Source organism: Talpa europaea (assembly GCF_964194135.1).
Source record: "Talpa europaea genome assembly, chromosome: 2".
NCBI classification, from domain to species: domain Eukaryota; kingdom Metazoa; phylum Chordata; class Mammalia; order Eulipotyphla; family Talpidae; genus Talpa; species Talpa europaea.
The window spans coordinates 70,543,010-70,568,892 of NC_140068.1; the positions used below are offsets into that span (position 1 = coordinate 70,543,010).

Genomic DNA, 25,883 nt, shown 5'->3' on the forward strand with positions numbered 1-25,883 from the left:
CCCCTGACACCTTTGGCCTGTACCCCATCTCTTATATGCATAAATAAATAAATCTTTGAAAAATAAATAAAGGATTTCAGATAAAGGAGAAGACACTCTAGGTCAGTGAAGAAACAGTGGTATTAAACTTGATTAATTATATAGCATGTATTTCCTTAAAATACACTTGGAGAATATCAAGCATGCTAAAATGTGTAGAAAATAATATATATGAATCTACAATCCAAGGTTGTCAGATCTGAACCATCTGCCATATTTGCTTCAGAGTTGGTTTGTTTTTACTTTTCACCAAAAATACAGATATAGCTGAAGCCCCTTCAAGTCTTTCTACCAAATTCCTGTGTCAGGTCATCCAGTAAAGCTGAGAACTCATTGCTTCTCTAGTCACATAATTTCTTTTAGTCTTTCCTTTGATCAAAATAGTTTCCTACCAGATTGCAGTTGTGCAAAGAAAACAGACTCCACAGATTTAGCTAAACCCCTTACTTTCCAATGCCCAGAGTTTTCTTATTCTTAAAATGGAGATTTTTTTTCTTGCCTATCTCACAGAGTTATAGTGTTAAAATTAAATGCTATTTTGAGATACTTCTGGAAACTTCATCATCAAATACAAACTGTAAGATTATTTAGCAAATAAGTCTCCATTTCTGAATATTTTCTCAAAGGCCAGTCAGATTTATTAAGACCTAAATGTATACCTAACACAAAGAAAGGGTATTTAATTCTTGTACCAGTCCAATTAATAACATATCTGGTAACCATCTACACAAGGATTTCAAATATTCTGCCAAACATTGCTAAACATAATGCTGTCAGTTTGTTGGTTTCAATAACAAAATCCAAGATGAAAAAAGTAGTCAGTGGCTGGAAGAAGATAAAATTCTTTTCTTTTAGAGTAGCAATAATTAGTAAAGAACTCAGGAAGTCAGAAAGTGGTTAATAATGTCTCATTCCTGCTGTTTGGGTTGGGGGGTGGTTGGGGAAGAAAGAGAAGTAATTAGGGAATTAAACCCAAGTGGTAGTTTTCATATTCTCAACCTGTTATCCCCAGCTGCCTCACATGCATGGCTACGTATTCTGTGGCCACACAAGGTGACACTGGAATTTTAGCAATGTTGGTAACAGCTGCTTTGTCTGGGACCATGACCCTGAAGGGGAACAAGTGGCAATAAAAATGATTAACTGGTCATGTCTCCATTTTATAGGCTTTATGGGTCTTTATTTTTAAATCTGAGGAAGTCATCTTATTTTTATTAAGAAGTGAAATTGCTATTCTCATTGACTCAAATAAATGGTTAGGTTCATTTTCTCTGAAGATATTATCATTACAGTACATAGCCTTTTGTCATTTAATAGATTGAAAAGACTAAGGTTCTTTGCTAAAAGAAAAACTGAGAAACATGACAAGACCCTGATCAGTTCAAGGCTTCTAGAAGGGAGGTTAAGAATATGAAGTTTGTTTCCAATTGAGATAAGATGAGCCTCGAAATGCATATAGGCACTTACATGGTGTTTATTTTTTTTTAAGATTTATTTATTTTTATACAAGAGCCGGGGTACAGGCCAGATGTGTGGGAGGGTGAGAGAACTCACCAGAGACAGAGTGGGGAGCAGAACTGGTAGACTGATGAAATACACTGCTGAGGGGAGCAGCGGGAGAGACAGGAGAGGTCTGTTGCACCATGTGGGATTCTCGCCAGCTGGCTGGGATCGAACCGGTGCTGCAGAAGCTGTGGACAGCTTCACAGTGCGGCACTCAACCACCTGCGCCACCAGGGAGGCCCTTACATGGTGTTTTAAAAAGGAATCAAATGTTTTAATTAGATGCTTTTTTCCATTCACTTTGCTCAGCATTCCAGAATGTGTTTGGGGTACTAACTTGTTTCAGATGTGGTTTTCTTTATGCTGAACACAGTAACCTTGCACCTTAGTTTCTCAGTGCACAATAAAAAAAAAATATTGGAGATAGAAGATACAAACTTGGGTTTAATGAAGGATAATGGGGTACAGGTGCAGGAAGATGCTATAGTATTTGAGGGTATTGAGAGTATATATTTTCTGTTCATTGGACCCAATCCATAGACTATCAGAAAAGAAGAACAGGTCTAGCTGTAGGGCAAAAGTAAAAGACTGACTTGTATGTGATGAAAGCCTCTATCTTTAATGAAAAATACAGTATCCACCTAATTCAGGTAGAATTAAAATTAAATGGGCTAATATCAAAGCTGTGTCAGTTTTCTTATTTTCTCTCAGCAAACAAATCCATACTGCCTATAAAAAAATGTGCTAAAATGATGTTGCCTTTAGAATTATCAGTAGGAATATTAACTTCTTCACATCAAAATGAAAATCTAAGACCTCAGATAAAAACACACACATACTAAGACTTATAAAAGGGAGATGTGACTGGTTGATCATTTCCCTTGCCACTTATTGCCAACCCCCTCTCCTGCTGCTTTCACTCTTGTAAGTCCCTAAATTATAAAAGGCACTCAGCTGCAAAACTCATCCTGTCACTTTCCATCTCCCAGCTCCCTTTAATCTTTGTGTTTACTGAATACATCAAACTTGCTCCCACATTAGGTCTTGATCTTTCCGGTTGGAACTTTCTTGCTCCAACCCCATATGACTTCCTCCTTCTCAAGTGGTCACCCAGATGCTCAGAGATGCCAACTGGACCCTTTAACTAGTGTAACAACTCTTCCTTTGAAATCACTCTCCCATTACCCAGTTCATTCCCCAACAGCCCCTAATACCAAACTGAAATTGTCTATTTATTAAATTGATTTCTAACCATTGCTACGTCTATCTCCACCACACACAATAGAGTTTAAAGTACTGAAGGCAAAGAACTTGTCTGTAGTTTGTTCCTATTTTTTTAAAAACTGCTGTCTACTCGGTACATGTAATAGCGGCTAACATATGATAAATGATCAAAAAGTATTTGTTGAATAAATGCATTCAATTTTACAGCCTACATTACTATTTTAACCATGTATACTGCTGTGTCACTATAACTATATAACTATTCAGGCCAGTGTGGTGACTCATATTTTAATGGTGAAAGAATTTCTTCTATACTGAAGTTAAAGCTACAATAGAAATAACACGATTGTGTTACAACTTAAATCATATTGCCTTGGAATAAAAGCATTCCCATTGGTATCAGCATCCACAAAATTAACACTGTGGAGTTTATTAGTGTTTTACAACAGAGGTGCGTGGACAGAGGTTTTTAATTTCAAACAGCATCAAATTGAAATTTATGTTGAAAATAATTGTTGATGAAATAGCATTTGTATTTAAAATACAAGATAATCGGAAAATTCAACAAAATTTTGAAAATAAACATTGAGAATCATGTAGATTTAAATCATTCAGCCTAAAAAACTGATATGTGTTTACATCTTGCATATGCTTGAAGGGCTGTAGTGCATCCTTCTTTGCCTAGAGCTTTCCAAGTGGAAACAGTAGAGGGAGCTGCTGCCCCACGTTACAAATTTCTTGAATTTCCATTTTCAACATAAATTGCTATGCACTGAAATGTGACACATTTGAGCCCACTGCTCAAATCTCATACAGCAATAGAGAAACAATGCACAAAAACAATACCAGGGGAAAAAAAGAAAGGAAATTAAGAATCCTGCCTGTAACAGAAAGAAATAATAACACATTTTAAAATTAATGTGGTTTTTAATAAATGCTTTTTACAGTGATTATGAATGAGAAGTAAAGTTAATGTCAAATGGGTGGGCTAATACATACTTCCCTTAATGGCTCATTAGTTAAATTCTCCTGCCTTCCCTCCTGCTCCGCCTCATTTCCAGCTGCTTTCCTCTTTTCTAAAGGAACTAAGATCCAAAATACTTTGAAATAAACTAAGGCATTTCAAGTCTTGAGACTTTCCAGATCTCATTATTATAACACAAGACCAGTAGTTTCCATTGCTTATGCTACTTAATGGGAAGACTTTAAGGAAAGGGGGAAATTTTTATTGGGGTGTGAGGGATAGTAGTTGAGTCTCAGAGAACATCACAACTAATAAAATGCAACATCTAAGATCATGGATAAACAAGTCCCATAAGCAAGGAAGGAGCTGTAAGTCAGAGGAGAAAAAAAAAAAATCACTGAATACTTAGCCCTGGTTGCTATTATTACCTGACTTTAAGTATCTTTTTGTATCTCTCCATGAGTGGATTTACATATCTAGCATAAGTATTTTATATTTAGAACATATAATCTTTCACTTAGAAATTCATTGAAGGATATTCAAACTGGATTTTTTTGAAATTTATAAAAAGAAACAAAAATGAGTTGAATTACTGATTCAAGACAATGTCTTCTATCTACATAAAAATTTCATTTAGAAAGATCTTTACATTTACATGAAAGTCTTTCACGTAAATGGTGTTTGGTCCTTTTAGCAACTGTGGGAAGTAGATGAGGCAGGGCCTACAGTATCATTTCAAATTACAGAGAAAGAAACTGAGACATGGAAATATCAAGTGAATTTTTTAGTGACAAACTAGTGAGAAGGATTTGCTCCCTCACAATCTTCTTATATTACCATTTATCTGAGTCCCTTCTGTGCCATGAATTACCATGTCCTGTATGTGATGTTTAAGTAGGACTGAGCCTAGTCAAATGGTGAACTATATGTTTTCCTTTCATACCTGTAGTCTAGTAGAATAGCAGTGGGTTTAGGGATCAGTTTCTGAGTTTCGATTCTGCCTCTTCCACTTATACTTGTGTGTTGGTGGATTAAATTACTTGACTTTGCTAAGCATCCTCTACTCCAATATAAAATGAGGACAATTGTTACTTCCCAAGATAGTTGTGAGGATCACATCAGGCACTGGCAGTGAAGTTCCCAATGTAGAGCTACTGCTGTAATAAACTCCCAATCATCTGTCCCTTCTGAACCTGTTTCCTCAGGTGTTAGTACTATTTCTTCCCCAGAAAGATGCTTCCTCTCTGAAAAATGCCCTCAATTATAATCTTAGTATATACACAGGGATTATTAATCCAAGACATCTGTACTTAATGGATTCCCTACAATGAAGACTACTCAAGAAGTCTGACGTTATTTGAATGAATTTGGAGCTTTTTCTTTGGACAGGTAAGATCAATTATACTTGGAAACAGGAAATTGGACCATACTTTATAAAAAATATGTTCATCTTGAAGGGTTATGGCTAATTTTGTCAACCAATTTAGGTGCTCCTCAATTACAAGCATTATGTTTAAGAATAATTTTATTATATGCAGAATCTGTATGTAGAAGCTGTATGTAGAAGCAGTTACACTCTCTCAGCAGAAAAAGGTCACCCTTCCATATATATATATTTAGCATATATATATATGCTAAATGCAAAGTTGTGGAAATGATTCTCTGTAAACAACTTATTTTTTGCAAAAAATTTTTCTTAAGAAAATAATAAAGCTCAAATGTGACAAAAGAACAAAGAAACCTAAGTAGAAGACTGGTTAAAAGGTTTTAATTATTGGAGTAGCTTTGGGTTATTACGAACCTCTTTCAGTTTTGTTTTTTTAAAAACAGTCACTGACTCCCTTAAAGACCAACACCACCTTTCATTTAGGGAACATCTTTAAAGCCACAAAGGGAAGAACATTTCCTGAGAAAGGGAGTAAAGTACACTGTCATCACAGACTCATGTCTCTGGTCACTCCTATTCCTTTGTTCATTTCAGATGATCACACTGATCCAAAGATCACACTGATCTTAACTTCTCCAAAGACCCACTGCTCAAACAAATATGCTGAAATTATACAAACTAGTACATCATTTGAAATGTAGTATATATTATTTGCATACTATCTGATAAAGATAAAATTAATATTAAATTTTTTGACATGGTCATAAGAAATTCTACACAGGCTTTAGGAATCTCATTTGCAAACTAATAGGGTAAGTCATATATCACCTTCAAATCTCAATCAGAAGAATTTTAGAGCAACTAACCCTTCCTTCCTGCTGTGTATGTAGCAAGATTCTCCTCACAGAGGGTACAATGTTGGAGAAGACAAATAAAAACCAACAATGTTTTGAATTCAAAATGTTCACAAGTAAACAGGAATGTTTCTTAAACTATACATAATTGTTATAAAATATGAATAGTTGGGACATTTTAACAGATAAAAAAATTACTTTACTGATACTTTCAGAAGAGTAATACTATGAAAGCTGAATGAATCTTGCTTATTCTCTCAATCACCCAAAGCCATTATGCCAAGAGATGTGGCCACAGCACTCTCCACTTGTGACTCTTTACAACTTTTGGTGGCTTTTTATGAATCTCAGAATTGCCCATGAACTTCTTCAGGATCCCACCTGGGCTTGACTGGCCAGTGCTAAAAAGCTTCTGCATGGTGACAGAAACCATAACTAAAACAAAAAGACACCCTACTGAATAGGAGAAAATATTTGTATGCCATACATATGATAAAGGACTGATAACAAAGATATACAAAGAACTCATAAAACTTGACAAAACAAAACAAATAATCCAATCAAAAAATGGGCTGTGGGAATATATAGACATGTCTCCAAAGAACACATAAGATAGTTAGCAGGCACATGAAAAAATGCTCATCATCATTACATCAGGGAAATACAAATCAAAACCACATGAGAAAGGCCCATATCAAAAAGACTAGAAACAACAAGTGCTGGTAAGGATGTGAATGCAAATGGGTCTAATCCTTATGGGTCTGATCCAGGAAAAAAGTGTGGAGGAGTCTCAAAACATTAAAAATGGATCTTCCATTTAACCCAGTAATTCCACTCTGAAGCATCTACCCCCAAAATTCAAAAACACTAATTCAAAAGGAAACTTGAATTACTCCTCATTTATTGCAGCGCTATTTCCTATAGCTAAATTATGGAAACAACCTAAGTACCCCAAAACAGATGAGTGGATCAAGAAGATGTGGTATATATACACACAATGGAATACTACTCATCCATGGAAAAAGATAAATTCATGCCATTAGTGGCAACATGGGTGGAATTAGAAGGGATAATGCTAAGTGAAATAAGTCGGAAGGAGAAAGATAAGATGGTGTCACTAATATGCATAATATAAAGTAACTAAGTGAAGTGTCAAATAGACTAACTTAAAAACTAACCCTTGATAGGTGACTACATAACTGAAGTAGGAGGGGAGGTAGGGAGGAGTTGAGGGAGGGGTAAGAACAAAGAGGGAAGGAAGGACAATGGGCTATGGTGGGGACTCTATGGGTGAGTGGGTGGTGGGTACACTTCCCTGGCAATACCTGATGAAGGTACCCAGATTACCTCAATTAAAAATAAGCAAAAATAAAAAATTAATAAAACAAAACAACAACAAAAAAGTTGACTTGTGAATAAAAATTTTTTCTATTTTGCATATATTTTTCATTATTTTTGGAGTCTAACAAATGGCACTGTGTTATATTACCAAAGTAAGAAATCACTTTTCTTTAAAATTCTGTGTACTCAGGATTTAATGAATACTCTGTATTGGCCCCATAACTGATTTTAAATTCTAATTCTAATTCTTGAAAAAAAATAAGTACCTCTCTCCTCCAATACTCTGGCAATAAACTAAAACCTGTGGAATTGAATATTATAAATTCTTGCATATAGTCACATATTGCTTAATCTTTGAAACTCTTCAGTAAACTCCTTTGATCTATAGTTGAAAACTCATTCCAGAATTCAGTGTAATCCTCTTCTCTCTGAGACATTTGGCAAGCTTGTCATAAAGGCCTTCATCATTCAAATTCCTCCTTCGAGACAACAATTATCCTGTCTTGAAAGCAGCATCACACATTTAGAAAACTACATAAAGGTCTAATCTTGCCTGTTAGCATTCACCAGCTTTTCTTCTTTAAAGCACAAGGCAATTATTGAAAATCTTACAATGTGGTCTCTGTTTTTCCAGAAAATTTGGAATAAAAATCAAAGCTGATTCCTTTAAAGACGAGATTCTAAGATACCCAATTGATACCTCCTCCCCACACATGCTTCTATAACCAGTTTCAATTGACATGAGTACATTGATAACCCTTCAGAACAATTCACTTGAATGGTTAAAATGAACATAATTAATGACTGGACAGCAATCAACAAAAGTTGTTGTTCATTTTTGGCACTTGACCTCACCCTGAGCAAATCCTAAGGTGCAAAGTCTGGAGCCCTCTAGTAGTAGTGGAGGGTGGTTCTGGTCTTTAAAAAGTCAATTATTTTCTGGTTTTCATTTGCTCAATTACTCATTTGCTCACTCATTCATTAAATAATTAATAATTACATGCTACATGCCAGAAAACTGTGCTAGGCTGTGGTGATAAAATAGAGGTTAAAAAAAATTATAGTGCAATGGGCAGACAGATAAGGGCAATAACAGTCACCAGGCAAAGTGCTAGACCTGTAGGAGGTATAAGATTATAAGGATCATGGAGGATAACACTTCTCTTGCTGAAAGGTTATGTAGGAGGACTGATGTTGAGTTGAGTCACGAAGACTGAGGGACACTTACCTACGCCTCCAGGAGAATATGTGCAATGTATGACATGTTAGAGGCAGTAAAGGAAGATCACACCATAGGCTATAAAAGAAGGAAGGGCACAGAGGAGGACAAGCACAGACAGGTAAAGAGCAAAGTATGAAGGATGTAGAAAGGCATGCAGAAGACATGGAAGAAATGGGAAGTTAATAAAGAATTTCAAATCAAAGAATCATATAGTCAGAGTTATAATTTAGAAATATTACTCTGCACAAGGCAGAGGCAATTTGACCAATGCTGAGATAGCTACAGAAATCTAGATACGGATTGAAAGGGATTTAAACCAAAGGGGTGGTAATGAGGAAAGAGGGGAGGAAATGGATTCATGAGTAGAAATAAAAAGATAGAAATTATTAACTACAGAGCAGTAAGACACCCTAAATGAACACAAAAACAATAGAAGGACTCTCTGAAGGAGCAGCCATCCAGCTGTTTACTCACAGGTGGTCCTGGGGGGCCTGGTTTTCCTGGAGGACCTGTTTTTCCTCGTCTTCCCTTGAAAACAAAAAAGAAACAACAAAAAGTACTGTGATTTTCCATTTTATTTTAAATAATGACAACTCTAAGACATTAAAAATCAACTAGAAGTTAAAAAACAATTCCAAGTTCACATGCGTTTCAATGTCAATGAAAAACAGCTATGGTCCAATTCTTAACAACCAAGATGAGAGAGATTGTACCTGGAATGAATAAATCTTAACTGTTTTCAGCAGCCCTTTAAACGCTGTGTAACTTGATATACCAGTAAAGTAATATAAAATATTTTAAATACCTGATGTAATGCTGGCATTTTATCTGACGTTTCTATGGTTTCTGTTGTAATAATAAATGCATTTACCTTAAATTGGTGTTTTTCAACTAGTAGTCTGAGTTCTAATTTTATAGGAGTTCCAGAGGGTGACATCAGGTATTAACATACAAAACCTTGGGATCCATCCTAAACTTATTGGTTTAAAAGGGAGCCACAAATCTGGGTAATAAATTTGAAAAGCACTTCTCTAAGCCATAACATAATTGAGTATGCTAAATGAAGCACACTAGCTGTTTTCCTCTTTTTTTAATGATTGTTTTATAAGTCAAAGAAAATGTATACTCTTTGCTTATTAATCTTCACTATCAGAACTTAATGCTAACTCTTCCAAGTTCACAACTAGCTAAGTGACAAGAATCAAAAAAATAAGATTGTGCTTGCATCTCTAAGCAATAATGTTTCTTATGTCATTTAAATATCTAAATTAATTTCCTTAATTTTCCTCCTTTCTAACATAAGGAAGTATACTTATATAGTGCAAACATATATTTTGAATGAGAAGTATTTGAGCCTGTTTTCTAATTCTGGTCCCCCTATTTCATTCTTGTTAGAACTTTATTTTATTAACATATTGGAAGTATATTAATACACATTAAGATTTATTGCTACTTAAAAAGTGGAAATATATTGCTCTTTCAGTGCTTTTGGGGGTGTGGGGGAGAATTGTATGCATTAGCATAGTAAGACAGAAAGGTCCACTTTTCTTTCTCTGAAAGTGTCAGGCAAAGTTGTTTGATTTCTCCAGGTTTTATCTTGGCTTGGAGTAGGGTGGGTTGTTCAATGCCAGCTGAACCAGCAGAGTAGGCTTAGGAGGTAAGTAAGTATACATTGTGATTGGGTTGGAAATGCTTCTGTTGTTGCTGAAGGCAAGTTAAATATATACTATTAAGGATGTCACATAAAAAGCAGCAGCTGTTTTCATAAATAATCCTAGCTAACAGAACATAAATAATCCTAGCCTACAGACAGATTTTTAAAAAATTTATTAAAAATAAATATAATTAGTGGTGTTTTCATATACCTTCTGTTTTAGAGATCTGAACATTGTAGTTCCTTTGGAGGGGCTGTGTAATAGGGATGAATATATAACTTAATAGTCTATATGCTTAATAAAATTAGTTTTGCAGCTTATATATTCTGAAAATCAATACATTTTTAAAATGTAAGTCAATTAGCCCTTAAGGATTAATCAATGATAAAAAGTTTACTTAAAAAGTGGAAGTGTTATAGTTTATTAATTCACAGGAGCACAACAAAAATCACTGGCATCAAAGTAAGTGATTTGTTCTTCCTTTTAGGTTCAGTAAGTTAGTGCCATAGGATCAAGTTTTATGTGCATTCTAATTTCTTTAAAGAAGATGTGTGTATTGATTTGGGCAGGAAGTGGGGAAATGAGACTATTGATCACTTCTATCGCAGAGTTAATGTTTAAGACAAACCAAGTGTCAGATATCGTAAGATAACATTGGCAGGTCTAAAGATGAGTAAAGAGCATTCCAATTCTGATGCTATAAGAAAACATCCAAATTCTTTCATATCACTGATGATTTACATGATCATTTAAGTCAGTCTTGCAATTGTCAGAGTGTTCTGATGTGTACACTGAAAGAGTGCAGAGGGAATGCTGATATTTATGCATCCTTGCTAAAAGTAGACAAGTAGGTAAAATATTTTTGAGGGTTGTTAAATTATTGGAACATATTGTGTGCAGGAACTTCAGTCAGTACATATTTTCAGTATAAATATGGCTTCTATCCTCGAGTTTCTAGCAACATCTTATGGCAGATTTGAATAATATTTTCATATATGTTTTACAAAGCAACACAGTTGTCATTTTTAGCTACACTGCCAAATATATGTTAGGAACAGGATTGAACCTTGATTCCTAAGTCTCACTGACCAGGAGAGGGAGCTCTGACAGGACAGAGCAGAGTGCTGGACACATGAGAAACATGGTGGAAGCTTGAGAATATCAGGAAACCCTAGGAGTCATGGTTTCTTTCAATAAAACAGCTCAAGTCCAATCAAAAACATCTGTCTTCTCTCTAAGGAGCCCTAGGAATGAACTCTTTTGTCTACTTCACACTCCCCCCCCCCACCCCTTCAAAGTCCCCAGCTGCACTGAATATAGACTAAGTCTTGTGGTCCACCAAAGGAGCTTTTCACTTGATAGCATGATGGAAAGGCAAAAGCCTGCCTATGTTTTTGGCAGGCTAAATCATATTATTAATCCAGGATAACTTGTGGAATGCTTTTTTAGTAGTAATGATGGCTAAGACAACAGTTTTAACCATAATTCTAATGCTAAGATGACAATCAGAGTCTTTCATTTTTCAGATGAAAGTATAATCTGTGAGTCTCTGTCTGTTTCCTTGCAAGGCTCTGAGGACACCGGGGGCCATGGACTAGAACTGGAGCTTTTGATGGCAGGTCCAAGGAGTGTCCTTGCGATAGCAGTGGAGGAATGGTTATTGCATGTTTGTTTCCATGTCTGTCTCCTGTCAGTACAGGGCTCACTCTAGACCCACTGAAAAGTGAGGCCAAAATCAGGTACTTGGTTGCGGGTGGGATGAAAATTTTGGTAGTTAACACATGAATGCTGAGTTGGGAGTGATCTTCCTGGATAGGATGGCTGTTTGCCGGTGGCCATTTTTTTTTCACAAGCAACTCTGATAAATTCAAATCTACTGACCCTCCAAATGGATAGAGAACTACCATCCATCATAATTATAATTCAACCTTTCCTGAAAACTAGAGTGTAAACATGAAACACAGGTTTACCATATCGGATTGCTCTGGGATCCTCAACATGCTTGACATATGTTAGTATCCTATTTGGCAATAATGTAAAGGTTATTGGAGGGTAGGTCTGATATATATGTCAGTGGTGTTGAAACCTGATGTGCATAAGCAACATCATGATCTAGTTAAAGCAGACTGCTTCCCTGACTTCCAGAGCTTCTGATTCAGTAGATCTCAAGATAGGAGAATCTGCATTTCCAACAAGTTCCCAGTAACGCTGATGTTACTAGCCAGGGGATCACACTTGAGAACCACTGCTCGAAACCTCAAATTCATGTTTAAAGTCATGCAGCTCTGATCGGCCCCTAATAACTTGTGACTCTTGTACCTTAGGACAAAAGAGTTCAACTGATTTTGCGATTATTTCAAACAGAGAATAAAAAGCTTTGTTGTCAAGTTCAGCAGCACCCAGAATGGAAAACCTGTGTGCACTCTCTCTCTCTCTCTCTGCTTTTTGGTCTTTAACTTTTTATTATTTGTATTCACTAACACTATATATGCTTTAGGGATATCAGTTCACACCTCTTCAAATGTATGTCACCATACCAAACTCACCACCAGAGTATCTATATTCCTCCACCATAGAAATTTGGGCTCTCTCCCTCATTTACTCCCTATCCCTTTCCCCCCATCCCTACTTCTGGTTCTGCTTTTTCTTTTATGGAAATTTTGTATGTTAAAATTTCACTGCTGTAAAGTTAGTACTTACACTTTGCAACAGGTTTGCTAAGGATTACAAAAAAGAGATCACATGTAAAATTACTACAACACACACCTGTTAGGATGGCTACTTTGAAAAAACAGAAAGTAAGTATTGGTAAGGATAAAGAGAAACTGGTACACTGTTGGTGGGATTTCAAGTGATGTAACTACTACGAAAAAAAATATAATAAAAAAAACCAAATAATCATCTACGATAAATGGATAAAGAAAATGCAGTGTATGCCTACAGTGGATGATTATTTGTTTTTAAAAAGTAAGGAAATATTGTTATATGCTACAACAAGGGTGAACTTTGACAATACTGTTCTAACTGAAATAAATATAGAAACAAATCACTATAAGATAAATACTGTTGGTTCCATTATATGAGGTACTAAGAGTAGTCAGACTCATAGAAACAAAAATAAAGTGCTATCTACCAGGGGATGGGGGTAAATAGATAAGAGTTTCAGATTTACAAGATAGAAAATGCAATGTGAATATACTGAATTTTACATTTAAGAATGGTTAAGATGTTAAATTTCATGTCATATTATTTTTAACAAAATTAAAGAAAATAAGATGTTTCATAATGTCTAATACATGGTGGTAATAATAAATGTTAGCTCCTTTTCTCTCTGCTCTTCCAGCATCCTCTATCTCTATTTTTCTCTATCTCATCCTCTATTCTCCATTTTTCTCATTTAAAAATATTTGACACACAGACTAATGGAATAGAATTGAGAACACAGACATAAATCTGTACAACTATGAAAAATTCATTTACAACAAAGGAGCTAAAACTATATATTGGAGAAAAGAGAATCTTTTCAACAAATGGTATTGGGTAAACTGGACATCCACAAGCAAAAGAATGAAATTAAATTACCATCTCACATATTATACAAAAATTAACTCAATATGGATTGACATGAAATGACAAAATATTTTGAAGAAAAAAATAGGCAAAACATTCTACAACACTGGCTTCAGAGATGTCTTGGGGTTTCATCTCCAAGGAAAGAGAAGCAAAAACAAATATAAACAAATGGGATTACATTGAACTAAAAAGCTTCTGTATGGAAAAAGAAACTATCAGTAAAACAAAAAGCCTACTGTACTGAATGAAATAAAATATTCACATATTTGCATATCAAGCATCTGATAAAGGGTGGATGCCTAAAATATATAAAGAATTCATGCAACTCAACAAAAAGAACAAAGTTAACCTACTTAAAAAAATGGGCAGAAGAGCCAAACAAACATTTTTCCAGACCAGTCTACAGACACATGAAAAAAATGTTCATCATCACTTATCATCAGGAAATAAAAATCAAAACCAGCATGAAGTACCACCTTATACCTGTGAGAATGGCCTACATAAAAAGATCAGAAACAAGTGTTGGTGAGGGTGTGGAGAAAAAGGAATCCTCACACACTGTTGGTGGAAATACAGATTGGCCAAGTTGCTATCAAAAACAGTACAGAGGTTTCTCAAGATATTAAAAATACATCTACCACATGACCAGCAATTCTACTCTTAGGTATCTACAAGAAGAATGCAAAAACACTAATTTGAATTTTCCTATGATCACTGCAGCCCTAGTTACAACAGATAAGTTATGGAAATAACCTAAGTGTCCAAGGACAGAGGAGTGGATCAAAAAAAGGTGGTACACACATTTACACACACACACACACACACACACACACACACCCCTAAATACTATTCAGCTATTAATAAAGGATGAATTCTTGCCATCTGTGACAACATGGCTAGAAATGGAGAGGATAATGTTAAGCGAACTAAGTCAGGGGAAAGTCCAGGGGGAAAATACTGAATAATGTCACTCATATGTGGAATACAGAGAAACAAAAACAAAGGGTGAGACAAAACCAAACCAATAACAAACCCTTGATATCTGTTTGCAAAACCAAGGCAATTAGAAGGGGAGAGTAGAAGGGTAGGAATAGGGGTTGAAGGGGTCTAGTGGAGCATGGTAAAGGATTCCTGGGACTTTGGTGATAGGCATGGTATGCAAACATAAATTTGTAGAGGTTTGAATCCATAAACCCTAAAACAAATACAGTGATACAAAGCAACTTCACCTCAATAAACATCATTGGGAAAAAAATAAAGGAAAAAAAGTTTGATAATACATAAAGAAAACCTTCTAAAATATGTACTGTGAATTCATTAAAAAGTATAACCAGCTCTTAACTATGCATATGAAAGTTTTTTCAGGTAAAATAACAAAATATATATAGTAAGAGTAGAAATAGGAAAAACAATGTAGCTTATTTATATAATAGAATACTAAATAGCAATGGAAATGAATGGGATGCAACTACTTGTAATAATATAGATAAATCTTATAAACACAATGTTGCTAAGTTTAAATAAGGAATAGATACAGGTAACAGTAATCCATGGGGTTGGAGGTTAGAACAGATAACCAGTGTGGGAGTGGGTGGGGAGTGGCATGAGAGGGGTTTATGGGATTCGTGTTACTGATATTCTGTTTCTTGGTTACACTGGTGTGTTCCATTTGTGAAAAATCAGCTATGACCTTCTGATACATTTTATGTAATGTATGTTACTCGTCAGTAAAAATTTCAGAAATGAAATGAGATTTCTATAATCAAATTATTTTTAATTTTTCTTATTGAGTTAGCACTGCTTTACAATATTGTGTATGATTTAGTGATCAGCTTCATATTTCTTCAGATGTATGTTACCATACCACACCCAGCACCAAAGCACTTTATTTAAATTATCTAATGGCTTTACTTATCTTTATTTGCTGTGTAGATGGCCACAGAGAGGAAAAAAAAAAAAGTCAAAGGGGAAAGTCAAATACTGGATGTCAGGGGAAAAATGATGCCTAGATGATTTAAATAAATGACTTCCACAAATTTTCAACTGTAAAAATAACTAATGCTTCCAGGATGAGTTTCAGTATGAGAGCACGTAGATCTTAAATTAGCTACTTGATTTACAAACACTTGGCCCAAGCATTATGAAGGCAAGAATGCAAATAATGGACTACTGGTACTTATCTGACAGATGGCTTTTGCTGTATTACAGGATGAAGATGATGAAGACAAGGTTATTGCAGTAATTGGACTTAAATAAAGGATGTTATGCAGACTCCAAAGCCCCAGAAGACATGTGTGTAAGTAGTCTCTCTAAATTGTCAGGTCTTGCTAATGCAGCTCCTCTCAAATATTTCCCTGTTCCCATGTGTGTATTTAGCACACACTTAGCCATCAGTTCAGCCTGAAGAAGGTATCAAGGAAATGTCAAGAAAGAGGAGACAGGGATTGACTGGCACCCACAACTGTGAAGGAGGTGTTAATTACACAGGAAAACATTACAGACTATCTGGGAAGTTTAGTTTTCTTCCTTACATTGCAAATAGAAATAAGATTTATGACTGGTGTTGTAAAAAATTGCCACATTTTGAAATCAATGACATGTCAAAAAAATGGGAATAGAATACTTATGTGAGTAATGCAAAATATCCTGAGTGTGTCTTATTTCTTAACAGATATTTAAAAATACATCTATGACAGTAACAATGCTAGTCATAAAGTTCTTATTATTTTAGGGATCAGACAAGTAGCTCTTGTAAGGACATGGGAGGAGGTTGTAATTCAGCATGAACAATTCAAAATAGGTTTAGATCTAAGAAAAGATGAATACATCAGTATTACCTTCCTCATTAACCTAAAATATGTACTGTGAATTCATTAAAAAGTATAACCGGCTGTATAACCAAACTAGGGAACCGTTAAAATTCTAAATCATTCAACAATTTCCCTATATCTCCATTCCTTTCCTTCTTTTGCTTGAATGGATTCTACCTATAACAAATGCAGTTTTCCAAAAGAAGTTATAAGTAGTGACATTATTATCTAAATCTTATCAGCTACAATTGACTAAATGATAACACTTCATTTAAACATCAGGTTGGGTCAAACAGTCTGGTTGGTGGTGGCAGTGTCTACTGTCACTATTTAGTTTCCTATTAAGTTATGTGTTATTCATTGAGTCATGGCAATAAGCATAGGCAAGGTCTGACTCCTGACCCCTTTCTGACTCAGCTTCTCCTCATGGGCCCTGAGCTGTCCATGCTGTGCCAGGAAACACAGGAAAGGTCCATGACCAGCGATTATTAAAAAGCAAGTGCTTACTATGGTCCAAGCATTGTGTGCCAGCCACTGACTTACATTAGTTATTTTCTCCTTTCAAAGCTCCTGTGTGAGGGTGGCACTGCTCACATTTTACAGGGGGAGAGGTTAAACATCTAGCTCCAAATCACTCTCATGCTACTTGGTGGGGCCAAAATTTAAACCCAAGTGTTTCTGATCCTAAAACCCATAATCCTCAGGATTAAGGTTTCCTTGGTGGATATCCTGATCATTTGTAATATAGGTTACTTTGTTGCTATAATTGTTCTCTTGTTTTCTCACCAACAAGCCAGGTTTTTAAACAGTCCCATTTGCTTGTTACTTTTGCCCTTTGGAATTTGGATCTTCCTAGTTCTCACCTGCTCTCTTGATTTCTGCTTGTCCTCACCTCAGAATCTACCCTGACTTCTGCAGGCCTGTCAACATGCCACCATAGCCTTTCATTTCCATTTGTCTGGTCTCCTGCTTGTCTTGCCAAACCACCAACTCTCTCAGTCCAGATTCCTGACTCTGCTTTCTATGTCTTCCACTGCCAATATCTGCCAACCACATGATTTGTCTTGGTATCCTGGGTGTGGCAGCACTAGGGCGTGGCCAAATGATTTCCTGAACATGCTGTGATATATTTTAATATCTTTGTTCCACATTAAGAGGATGGATGGTGGAAGTGCACTGTGAAATGTTCTTCCCTCCATATTTGGAAGTTCACAGCAGGCGTGCTCCCAGACTAAAGATGAGGAGTCAGGTATTACACACTGCCCGCCTTGTCTGAGAATGGTGCCACCGGGCTTCCATATCCTCAAGCACTTTCATAATGGTCATGAATGTGAAATTTCATCTTTCACTTTTATTAAGGGAACTTTTATATTTTTAGATTTAGAGTAGAGAGAAACAGCATGGAGAGGGACATAATGCACATAAATGGATAGTGGGGTTCCTCAACAAACTTCACACAGGTAAAAATCAGGGCCAGTGAAACAGGAACAAATAGCTGTACTTTTCAGCACTGAAAGAAAGAAATAATTAATGACATTTTATGTTTTGATCAATTAAGGTAAAGTTATAGAGACTATATTTTTGAGTTGCCTACTTTAAAGGATGATATGACTCCTGAAGGGGTGGAATTTTGAAATTGTGTTTTCAATGTGAAGGGCTGTATTGACTAACATCAAAAATATTCATAGGAATACATTTTACAGTTATTCAATAACTGCCTGGTAAATGAAGAAAGTTCCAGAGGATCCATAAGATGAAATGATAAAGGTCATCCAATTTTGAAACTGAATATTTTCAGTACATAATTCTCAATTAATCAAGGTGAATGTAATGGGTTACATTGGATTTGGATATTTTAAATGGTGACTACAGAATCAAATCCTATCAAAAAGAGGAATAAATTTATGCAGCAAAAATTTGCTGTGTTTTACATACTGTGCTAGGGGAAAATAAATTAAGTTAGTTAAGATTTGGATTTTGCCTTCAAAGTAGAAGAGGCGAGATAGCTAATTAAATTGACTTGTTCAATTGATTATAGGTAAGCTCATGAGTTCTGTGGAGGAAAGGTAAGAATTAAGTTCCTGCCCAAACTGACCACTTGCTACCTTTCAATAACTCTCTTCAGTCTTTGGTGGGGGCGGTCGGTGGGGTCATTGGAATGGGAGGCAAACGTAGGCAAAGAAAGCTGTCTGCCTATTTCTTAAAATAAATCTCCCTAGGTATACACACCTTGCTGATTATGTTTCTCTGGGGAACCTTAGTACACATTTCCATTTACATGGACAAAATATTTTTTATTTTCCATTAACATGTTATGTTTCTAAATATAATAGCTATTATTCTCCAATATTTACTCCATTCTTTGTTTTTGACTAGAACAAAGGTATATAAGGAAGTGAGATTTATTTTACCTTTTATATGAACTATGGTTTTAAAATAGAGAAAGCTGCATTGTGTAAGTAATCCTACAAGACTTATACAAGGATATTAATAATTTAATGAACTTGTACTCAAGGGGAAAAAATGTTCTTGAAACATGTCAGGATGAATTTTCAAGGGAAAGACCTAATTAGCAGTGTCTGAAGCATATGTCATCACATTTAGAAAACAAGAACTGGTCTCTGTGGACAGAATGGTAAGTTGGATTTTAAAGCTTTAACCACTCCAGTTAATATGTATGATTAATGAGCAATATGTCAGTTGCTTGGCCTAGCTCAAGTGAAAGACCTACTAGGGGAAAAAAATGGATATTTAAACTACTACATAAAAATGTGCAAATGTAATTCAGAATCTCTTTTATATTATTATCAACCATAACTTATGAGTCCTTACTAGGATGTAATGATATAGCTTGCACATTTTTTCAAATGTAGAATCAAAGATACAAAGATGCCCTAAAGTAATAGATAACCAAAGGTCAGAATAACTTTGCAAATGGGAACTCTGAGAGGCTATGTGAAAGGAAAAAGTCTTCATTTTGGATCATGGCTGAGAAACCAACAATTGGTGAAAAAGTCTGTAAGTAGTTATATTACCATGTTTTCCTTACATATAGTAATGTATTTTTACCCAATAAGTATATGGAGAACTCTTATTAAAAAAAGAAGATTTAAGTCCAATTGAAGGACAGAACACATGTAGGCTGAGTATGATATCACTCAGTCACAATACTCAACTCTGTTGTACAGGAGTCATAGACAAAACGAAAGGAAAAGAGCATACGAGTGCCAATAAAACTTTATTTTCAGAAATGTGGCAGGCCAGGTTTGGCCTGAGGGTGATGGTTTGCTAGCTACCAGTTTATTTTCACTGCTCTATCCTCAGTGTCTACCACAGTGCTTGGAAAATGATAGGTCTGTGGATTTGGACAGCTCTAACAATAAAAATGGAATTAAGTGTAAATTTTTGAAAAGGTATTAAATAATGAGGATCCTGCACTATTGAGGAAAATGATTTGATCTCATTCAGTACTATAATTTTAGAGTAGTTTCAACATCAAAACTGAGATTAATTATGTCTTGGAAGTTAAGTTTTGTTGCTAATCTTGTTAATGTTGTAGAGAAGACAAAACCTTTGTAAATACTTAGAAATTATTATGCTGAAAATTTTTTTAAAAGTAGATTTTCAAAAAGAGTTATTAACACATGTTTATTTTCCACAAAATTAACTACTGATAATAATTAACAGTATTTTCCTCAAGCATTTTAAAAATAAATAAAATACATGGAAGTTCTTTTTGATCTAGTTCCCATCATCTCTTTTAAAGTGTAACTACTCTCAAGAGTTTGATGTCATTTTTCTGGTCCATTTGTTCTTTTAAAAATTTTTAAAATACCTATTTTGAGTGTTTTGAAAATTATAAAATTATCTTTTGCATATATGTACCCTTAATAAAGTTTTTTGTGCTCTTTATTATGTTTTTAAGATCTATCTTTGCTGGAAATGTGTGTGTGTGTGTGTGTGTGTAAGTCAATACTCTTAACTGCTATTAATGGCCTATATTATGATCAACCATAACTTTTTTTTGTGGGTAGATAACATTTACAAATTAAAATTTTCCAAAGTAGCAAAATACAGAAATATAAAAAGTGCAAATGTATTTATTATGAGGCAAAATCTCAATTATTTATTTTTAGATTCTGTGAGTTTCATAGACTATGAAATGTCATTCAGTTATCAACATATGGTAAGTGTTGAAATATCACAACTCACTTCTAATAATTCAACTTTTCCAGCTGAATTTTAAAACTGAAAATTAGATATGAGACTTCCAGCTATATAACATATTAGTGGTCTTTCTAATTGCAAAACAATGGCAATTATTTTTAAATGAGGTTTACAATGTAAACTGAGCAGGCTGAAATTAAATCAGGGTATAGTGATTCAAGTATCGGATTTTCACAGCTTTGAAATAGAGTATATGTTTTCAATAAGTTAGATATATGGTGACCTTAAAAAAGCCTCTGGCATATTTCATAACATCAAGGAATGGGAGGAGAAAGAATGAAGAATCCTTAGGAAACATTTGCAGGCCATAAAACATTTCAAAAAATACTTTGTCAACCTATGTTATAAATAGTTTAGTTCTGAAGTGCTGCTGGATTTTACAAGCATCTATATGATGTCAAAGGAGAACCTCTCAAAATTGCTCTATAATACTTCTAGCAGAAGTACAAAGATTTCTGGGAGAACCAATTACAGTAAAAGTTTATTCATAGCACTTTATTAAATGAAAGAGCCCACCAAATGTCATTTCCAAGCCCCACAGAATAATGTTGATTGATTCTGAGGATATGTGAGATGGGGTCACCAATTAGCTGATAAGGTACTTTTGTGTTAATGAGAAAAAGGCATCCTGCCTAGTGGCTGCAGCCTGACACTTGGTCACACAGTTGGTTAGGAGGCCACAGGCTAAATTTCAGCCCCCAAACATCTGTTCACTGGTCACACTTCTTCAGGGCAACTGTGCTAGGTGACAAATCCATACAGTCTCTGGGAGTCTTAAAAAAAAACAAACAAAACCTTTTCCATGATCTTAGTGCTAGAGGATTTTATCATGCTCAAACATTTAGAAATTAATACTGTAAGTATAAGAGATGATAATTAGCAGTCATTCAGCACCTGCTATGTACTGGCAACTTTACATTTATTTCTACATTTCTTATTATCACTTTGGGCCAGGTATCATGATAATTTCTGTTGCATTAGTGAAGAAACTGAGGCTCAGAGAAGCTGAGTCATCTTACTTGGGTCACAGAACTGAAGCTCACCCACCCCGGGTTCTGCATGACTCCAGAACCTGTAATTTGTCAGGGTTTGTGTTGCTGAAGTATTGTAGAAGTTAACACTTTACTAATAAAATGTTCAAAGAACTAGGTGTGAACCAATCAAATGATAAATGGTCCTCTTCTGTTGGCAAGGTTTGTGGGTTCCTCTGGCTACCAGCACCAACACTGGTTCTCCCAGAAACCTTTGTGTTTCTGCATAGCAGGGGCGAGCACCTCCACATACCATTTAGCATTTATGTTCACTTTCTGTATGTAGGGCAGTGAAGGAAGGAAATTTCAAGGGCTGAGTAGAAAAATGAATGAAGGTAGCCCCTGGCAGAGGGAGTTGGACAGAGACAAATAGGCTGAGGAGCTGCTGTACCAGCATCAGGAGTAGTCTCTGAGGTCATCATTTTTCCTCTACAGTGATCAAACTATTTTGTATATTCCGATTGTATTAGTCTAATTCTTTAAAAAATTGATTGTGACCCACTAAGTTGATATTTGACCTGCTAATGGATTGTGTCACAGTTTGAAAAATATGTCTACTGTGGGCCTAGAATATTGCCAAGACTTGATTAGACTTGATTCTACCACTTTCTTGCCCTGTGACCCAGAACAGGTCACTTTAACTTTATTTATTTATTTATTTATTTATTTATTTATTTATTTATTTATTTATTTATTTAAGATTTGTTTATTCATGCATACAAGAACCGGGGTACAGGCCAGATGTGTGGGTGAGAGGATTCACCAGAGACAGTGGGGAGCAGAACAGACAGATCTACTGAAATACACTGCTGAGGGGAGCAGCAGGTGAGACAGGAGAGGTCTGCCTCGCCATATGGGACTCTCCCTGGCCAGCTGGGAATTGAACCTGTGCTGCAAAGGCTGTGGACAGCTTCACAGCGCTGCGCTAAACTACCTGCGCCACCAGGAAAGTCCAGGTCACTTTAACTTTAAACCTCAGTGTCATCATCTAAGTGAAAATAATAATCCTTAACATGGAAAGATGTTGTGAGTAACCAGGATAATAAAATATAATATTACTGTACATTTTATTTTTATTGTTATAATACAGCAATATATTATTATGGTTATAATGCTGCACCCACAACTGATGAGATGGACCGCATTTTGCAGTTTTGTGACTAAATCAGCATTAACCATGACAAAAGTAGGGATGCACATCTTACCAAAAAATGCCAGTCAGCTTGAGCCTGTCAGGTCCTAAAGTGAGTTATCTTCACTGACACTTAATCTGGATACCTTTAACTGTATCTTGTTTGCCTGTCTATACACCTGAATTAATCACATAATTTCCATTTTGCACCTGAATTAATCACATAATTTCCATTTTGCAAAGGTCTAGGGTGTTTAAATACTCTGTGTAAAATGGAACCCAAATCTTAAAAAGGTAAGTCAGATTGCTATTTGCACTTTACCCAGTAAGTTCCATTTATTTTTTTCCCAAGGAGAACAGCAAGAATGAGAGATGGAAATGCTCCTTCCTCTTAGAATGCTAGATTGGTTATCTTGCCCTTCATATAGATTACAGAAGAAGTGATTTATGTAGCCAGGGTTAAATCTGAGCAGACATTAAGACTATCACCTTTACTTTATATAGAGTAAGGCTGTCTACTTCTCAGTCCTGCTAGTGTATATTACATAGCTGAGAATGCACTGCCTATTTTCACAGCAAAGTTCTTAGGGTAGAACTAGTTAAACACTTATTTCTCTTAATTAATATAAGGTAAAGTATTTTTAAAAGCTTAATTAGAGTATTTTTAAAAGCTTAATTTTTAAAAGCTTAATTAGTGGTAAAGTTTGTCTTATTATAGTCTTAGTTTATAGTCAATGTAACTCACTAAATCAATACTCCTCTAACTGTGGTGCATAATTTTAAAAATTTCCAATTTGTTGTGGACCAACACTTTTGTGAAATCTAATAAAACTGAATTACTTGCAGAAAAATAAAGACAAAGTATAAATTACAATGTTTACTATTGGATTCAAAAGACATAAAATTATCCTTCAACAAATATAATAAAAAATAACAGAAGAAAAAGAAAAATTGGTAAACTGTACATATGAAAGTGGGCATGTGCTGATAATATCCAATATTACACTTGAAACTTTTCGTCATTTTGCAATTACAGTGAAACAAAAGTTTACAAGGTAAAAAAAAAATGACTCCTCATATGAAGTGCCTATATATTAGTCTTTGAACAACTAAACCCCATTATGTTAGCATTTTAAAGTGTTTAATATAAAAAATGGACTTCCTTCTTGCTTATTAATGTCTGACTTAAGCTAGATGGATCACATTGCCTGTAGGGTGGAGACTTTATAGTGTTTTGTTGTTTTGTTTTAATGACATTTAATATAGAAAGCAGTTTGAGTTGTGTTGAAGAGAATGGAATAAGAGATTTCAACCTGGCTCCAGTAAACTCAGAAGAATTTTTTTTATAATTTTTGTAAAAATGGAGTAAATAATACTGTATTATCAAAATTCATTTTTAATCTTTCATCAGTAGCTAGTTGCAGCAATCTACCCTATAAATGTTGGTTTAATTTAAGCTATCTTTCAAAGAAAAATTAATTTAGCATAGTCAAATATATATATATATTGATATTTTTAGTCTTCATTCTTTGGCAATCATTTTCACAGCCACTAGTTACTTTATTTTTACTAAAACCACATATAAAAAGCAAAATCCTGGGAAACATGTTCTGTCATTAGTTATGGTTAAATGAAATAATATAAATTTTACTTCACTAACTTGATTAAAAATCAAAATAATTAACAACAATGATTTCTAAAAATAAATGATTATATTTTCTCAGGTCTTTGTGGAGTACAGTGGAGAAACTATTAAAAAAATTCACGTTGTGCTGTGGCCTGTTGTTCATTTGTGACTTGTAAGTAGCTACCCTAATGACTCCCCATGAAGGTTTAGAAGATACCAACTAATTTATTGTCTCTTCTACTGAATGACTTAAATAACTACATGCTTAGTTTACACAATAATATTAAATTGCTATAAAAGTTTCCAAATATTTTCAATTTCTGTTCTTATGACAGTGTAGTAACACTTTGTTCACATACCTAAGTAGCATTGTACTACAAAGAAGTTTATTAAATTCTATGTCTTTTATGGGGATAAGACTCTCAATTCTACTTCCTTTTAAATCCTTTTAACCAGGTAGTCAATAGTCTATGTTTCAAAAGAAAGCAAACACAGGTTTAGAAATGAGAAAAATACAAATAAAGTAGTATCTTTTTCCTCTGACCTTTTTTTTTTTTCTTTTCTTCCCTTTTCTCTATCATAAAGTTCTAGCGGGGATGTTGTTGCACACATGATAATCTTGTTCTATTGGTGGGCTCTCACCTGCCTACTTAATCATCAGTCACATATTGGTTAATTTCAATGTGTCTAGAAAGTGATGATGCTGACACTTTTGCAACAGAACCAAACTCAGGTTAATTAATTAAGATAATTCTAAGTCACAGAATATTTTCCAAGAGTATTATAATTTGATTTTTCAAGGAAAGTTTATAAGACTTTAAAAATATGAACAATAATATGATCTGAGAATGTTTCAGATTGGTTTATTTTAGTAATTCTGTTGTTGCTGAAAATGTGTCTAGTTGTTGAAAATGATGTGACAGAAAAAGAAAACAAATAAAATGTTTGTGTTAAAGAAAATCATTATAGATAATTAGATTTGAAATTGAATGGTAAGATATAAAGGAGGAGTATGGATGTGGTGCATGAGAGAGATAATTAGGTACATTTTAAGTATTAAAAATAAAAGATTAAAAATGAAAGCCTCATCTCACTAAATGCTGTGGGGAATTCACCTATATCATTTTTGCTTCAGCTTTTCTTATGCTATGAATTATCTAATAAAAGTACATTAGACATACTCAACTCATGCAATTTTGACAAAATAAAAAAGGAATATAAACCATTTCAATATTAAATTAGAAGCAAAACTTATTTTGAATTAGTAATTTTAATATCACTCTCATTTTACTTT

The 25,883-nt window shown here is 34.7% G+C and overlaps 1 protein-coding gene across 1 annotated transcript in view; it reads right to left on the reverse strand.

Moving 5' to 3' along the window:
- Positions 1-25,883, reverse strand: part of COL19A1 (collagen type XIX alpha 1 chain) — a gene marked incomplete at both ends in the record, with an annotated part of 304,611 nt that overhangs the window by 102,161 nt on the left and 176,567 nt on the right. The window contains one exon of the mRNA XM_084227959.1: positions 9,009-9,062. Within this exon, the coding sequence (XP_084084085.1) occupies positions 9,009-9,062 (54 nt within the window). The remainder of the gene's footprint in view (positions 1-9,008; positions 9,063-25,883) is intronic.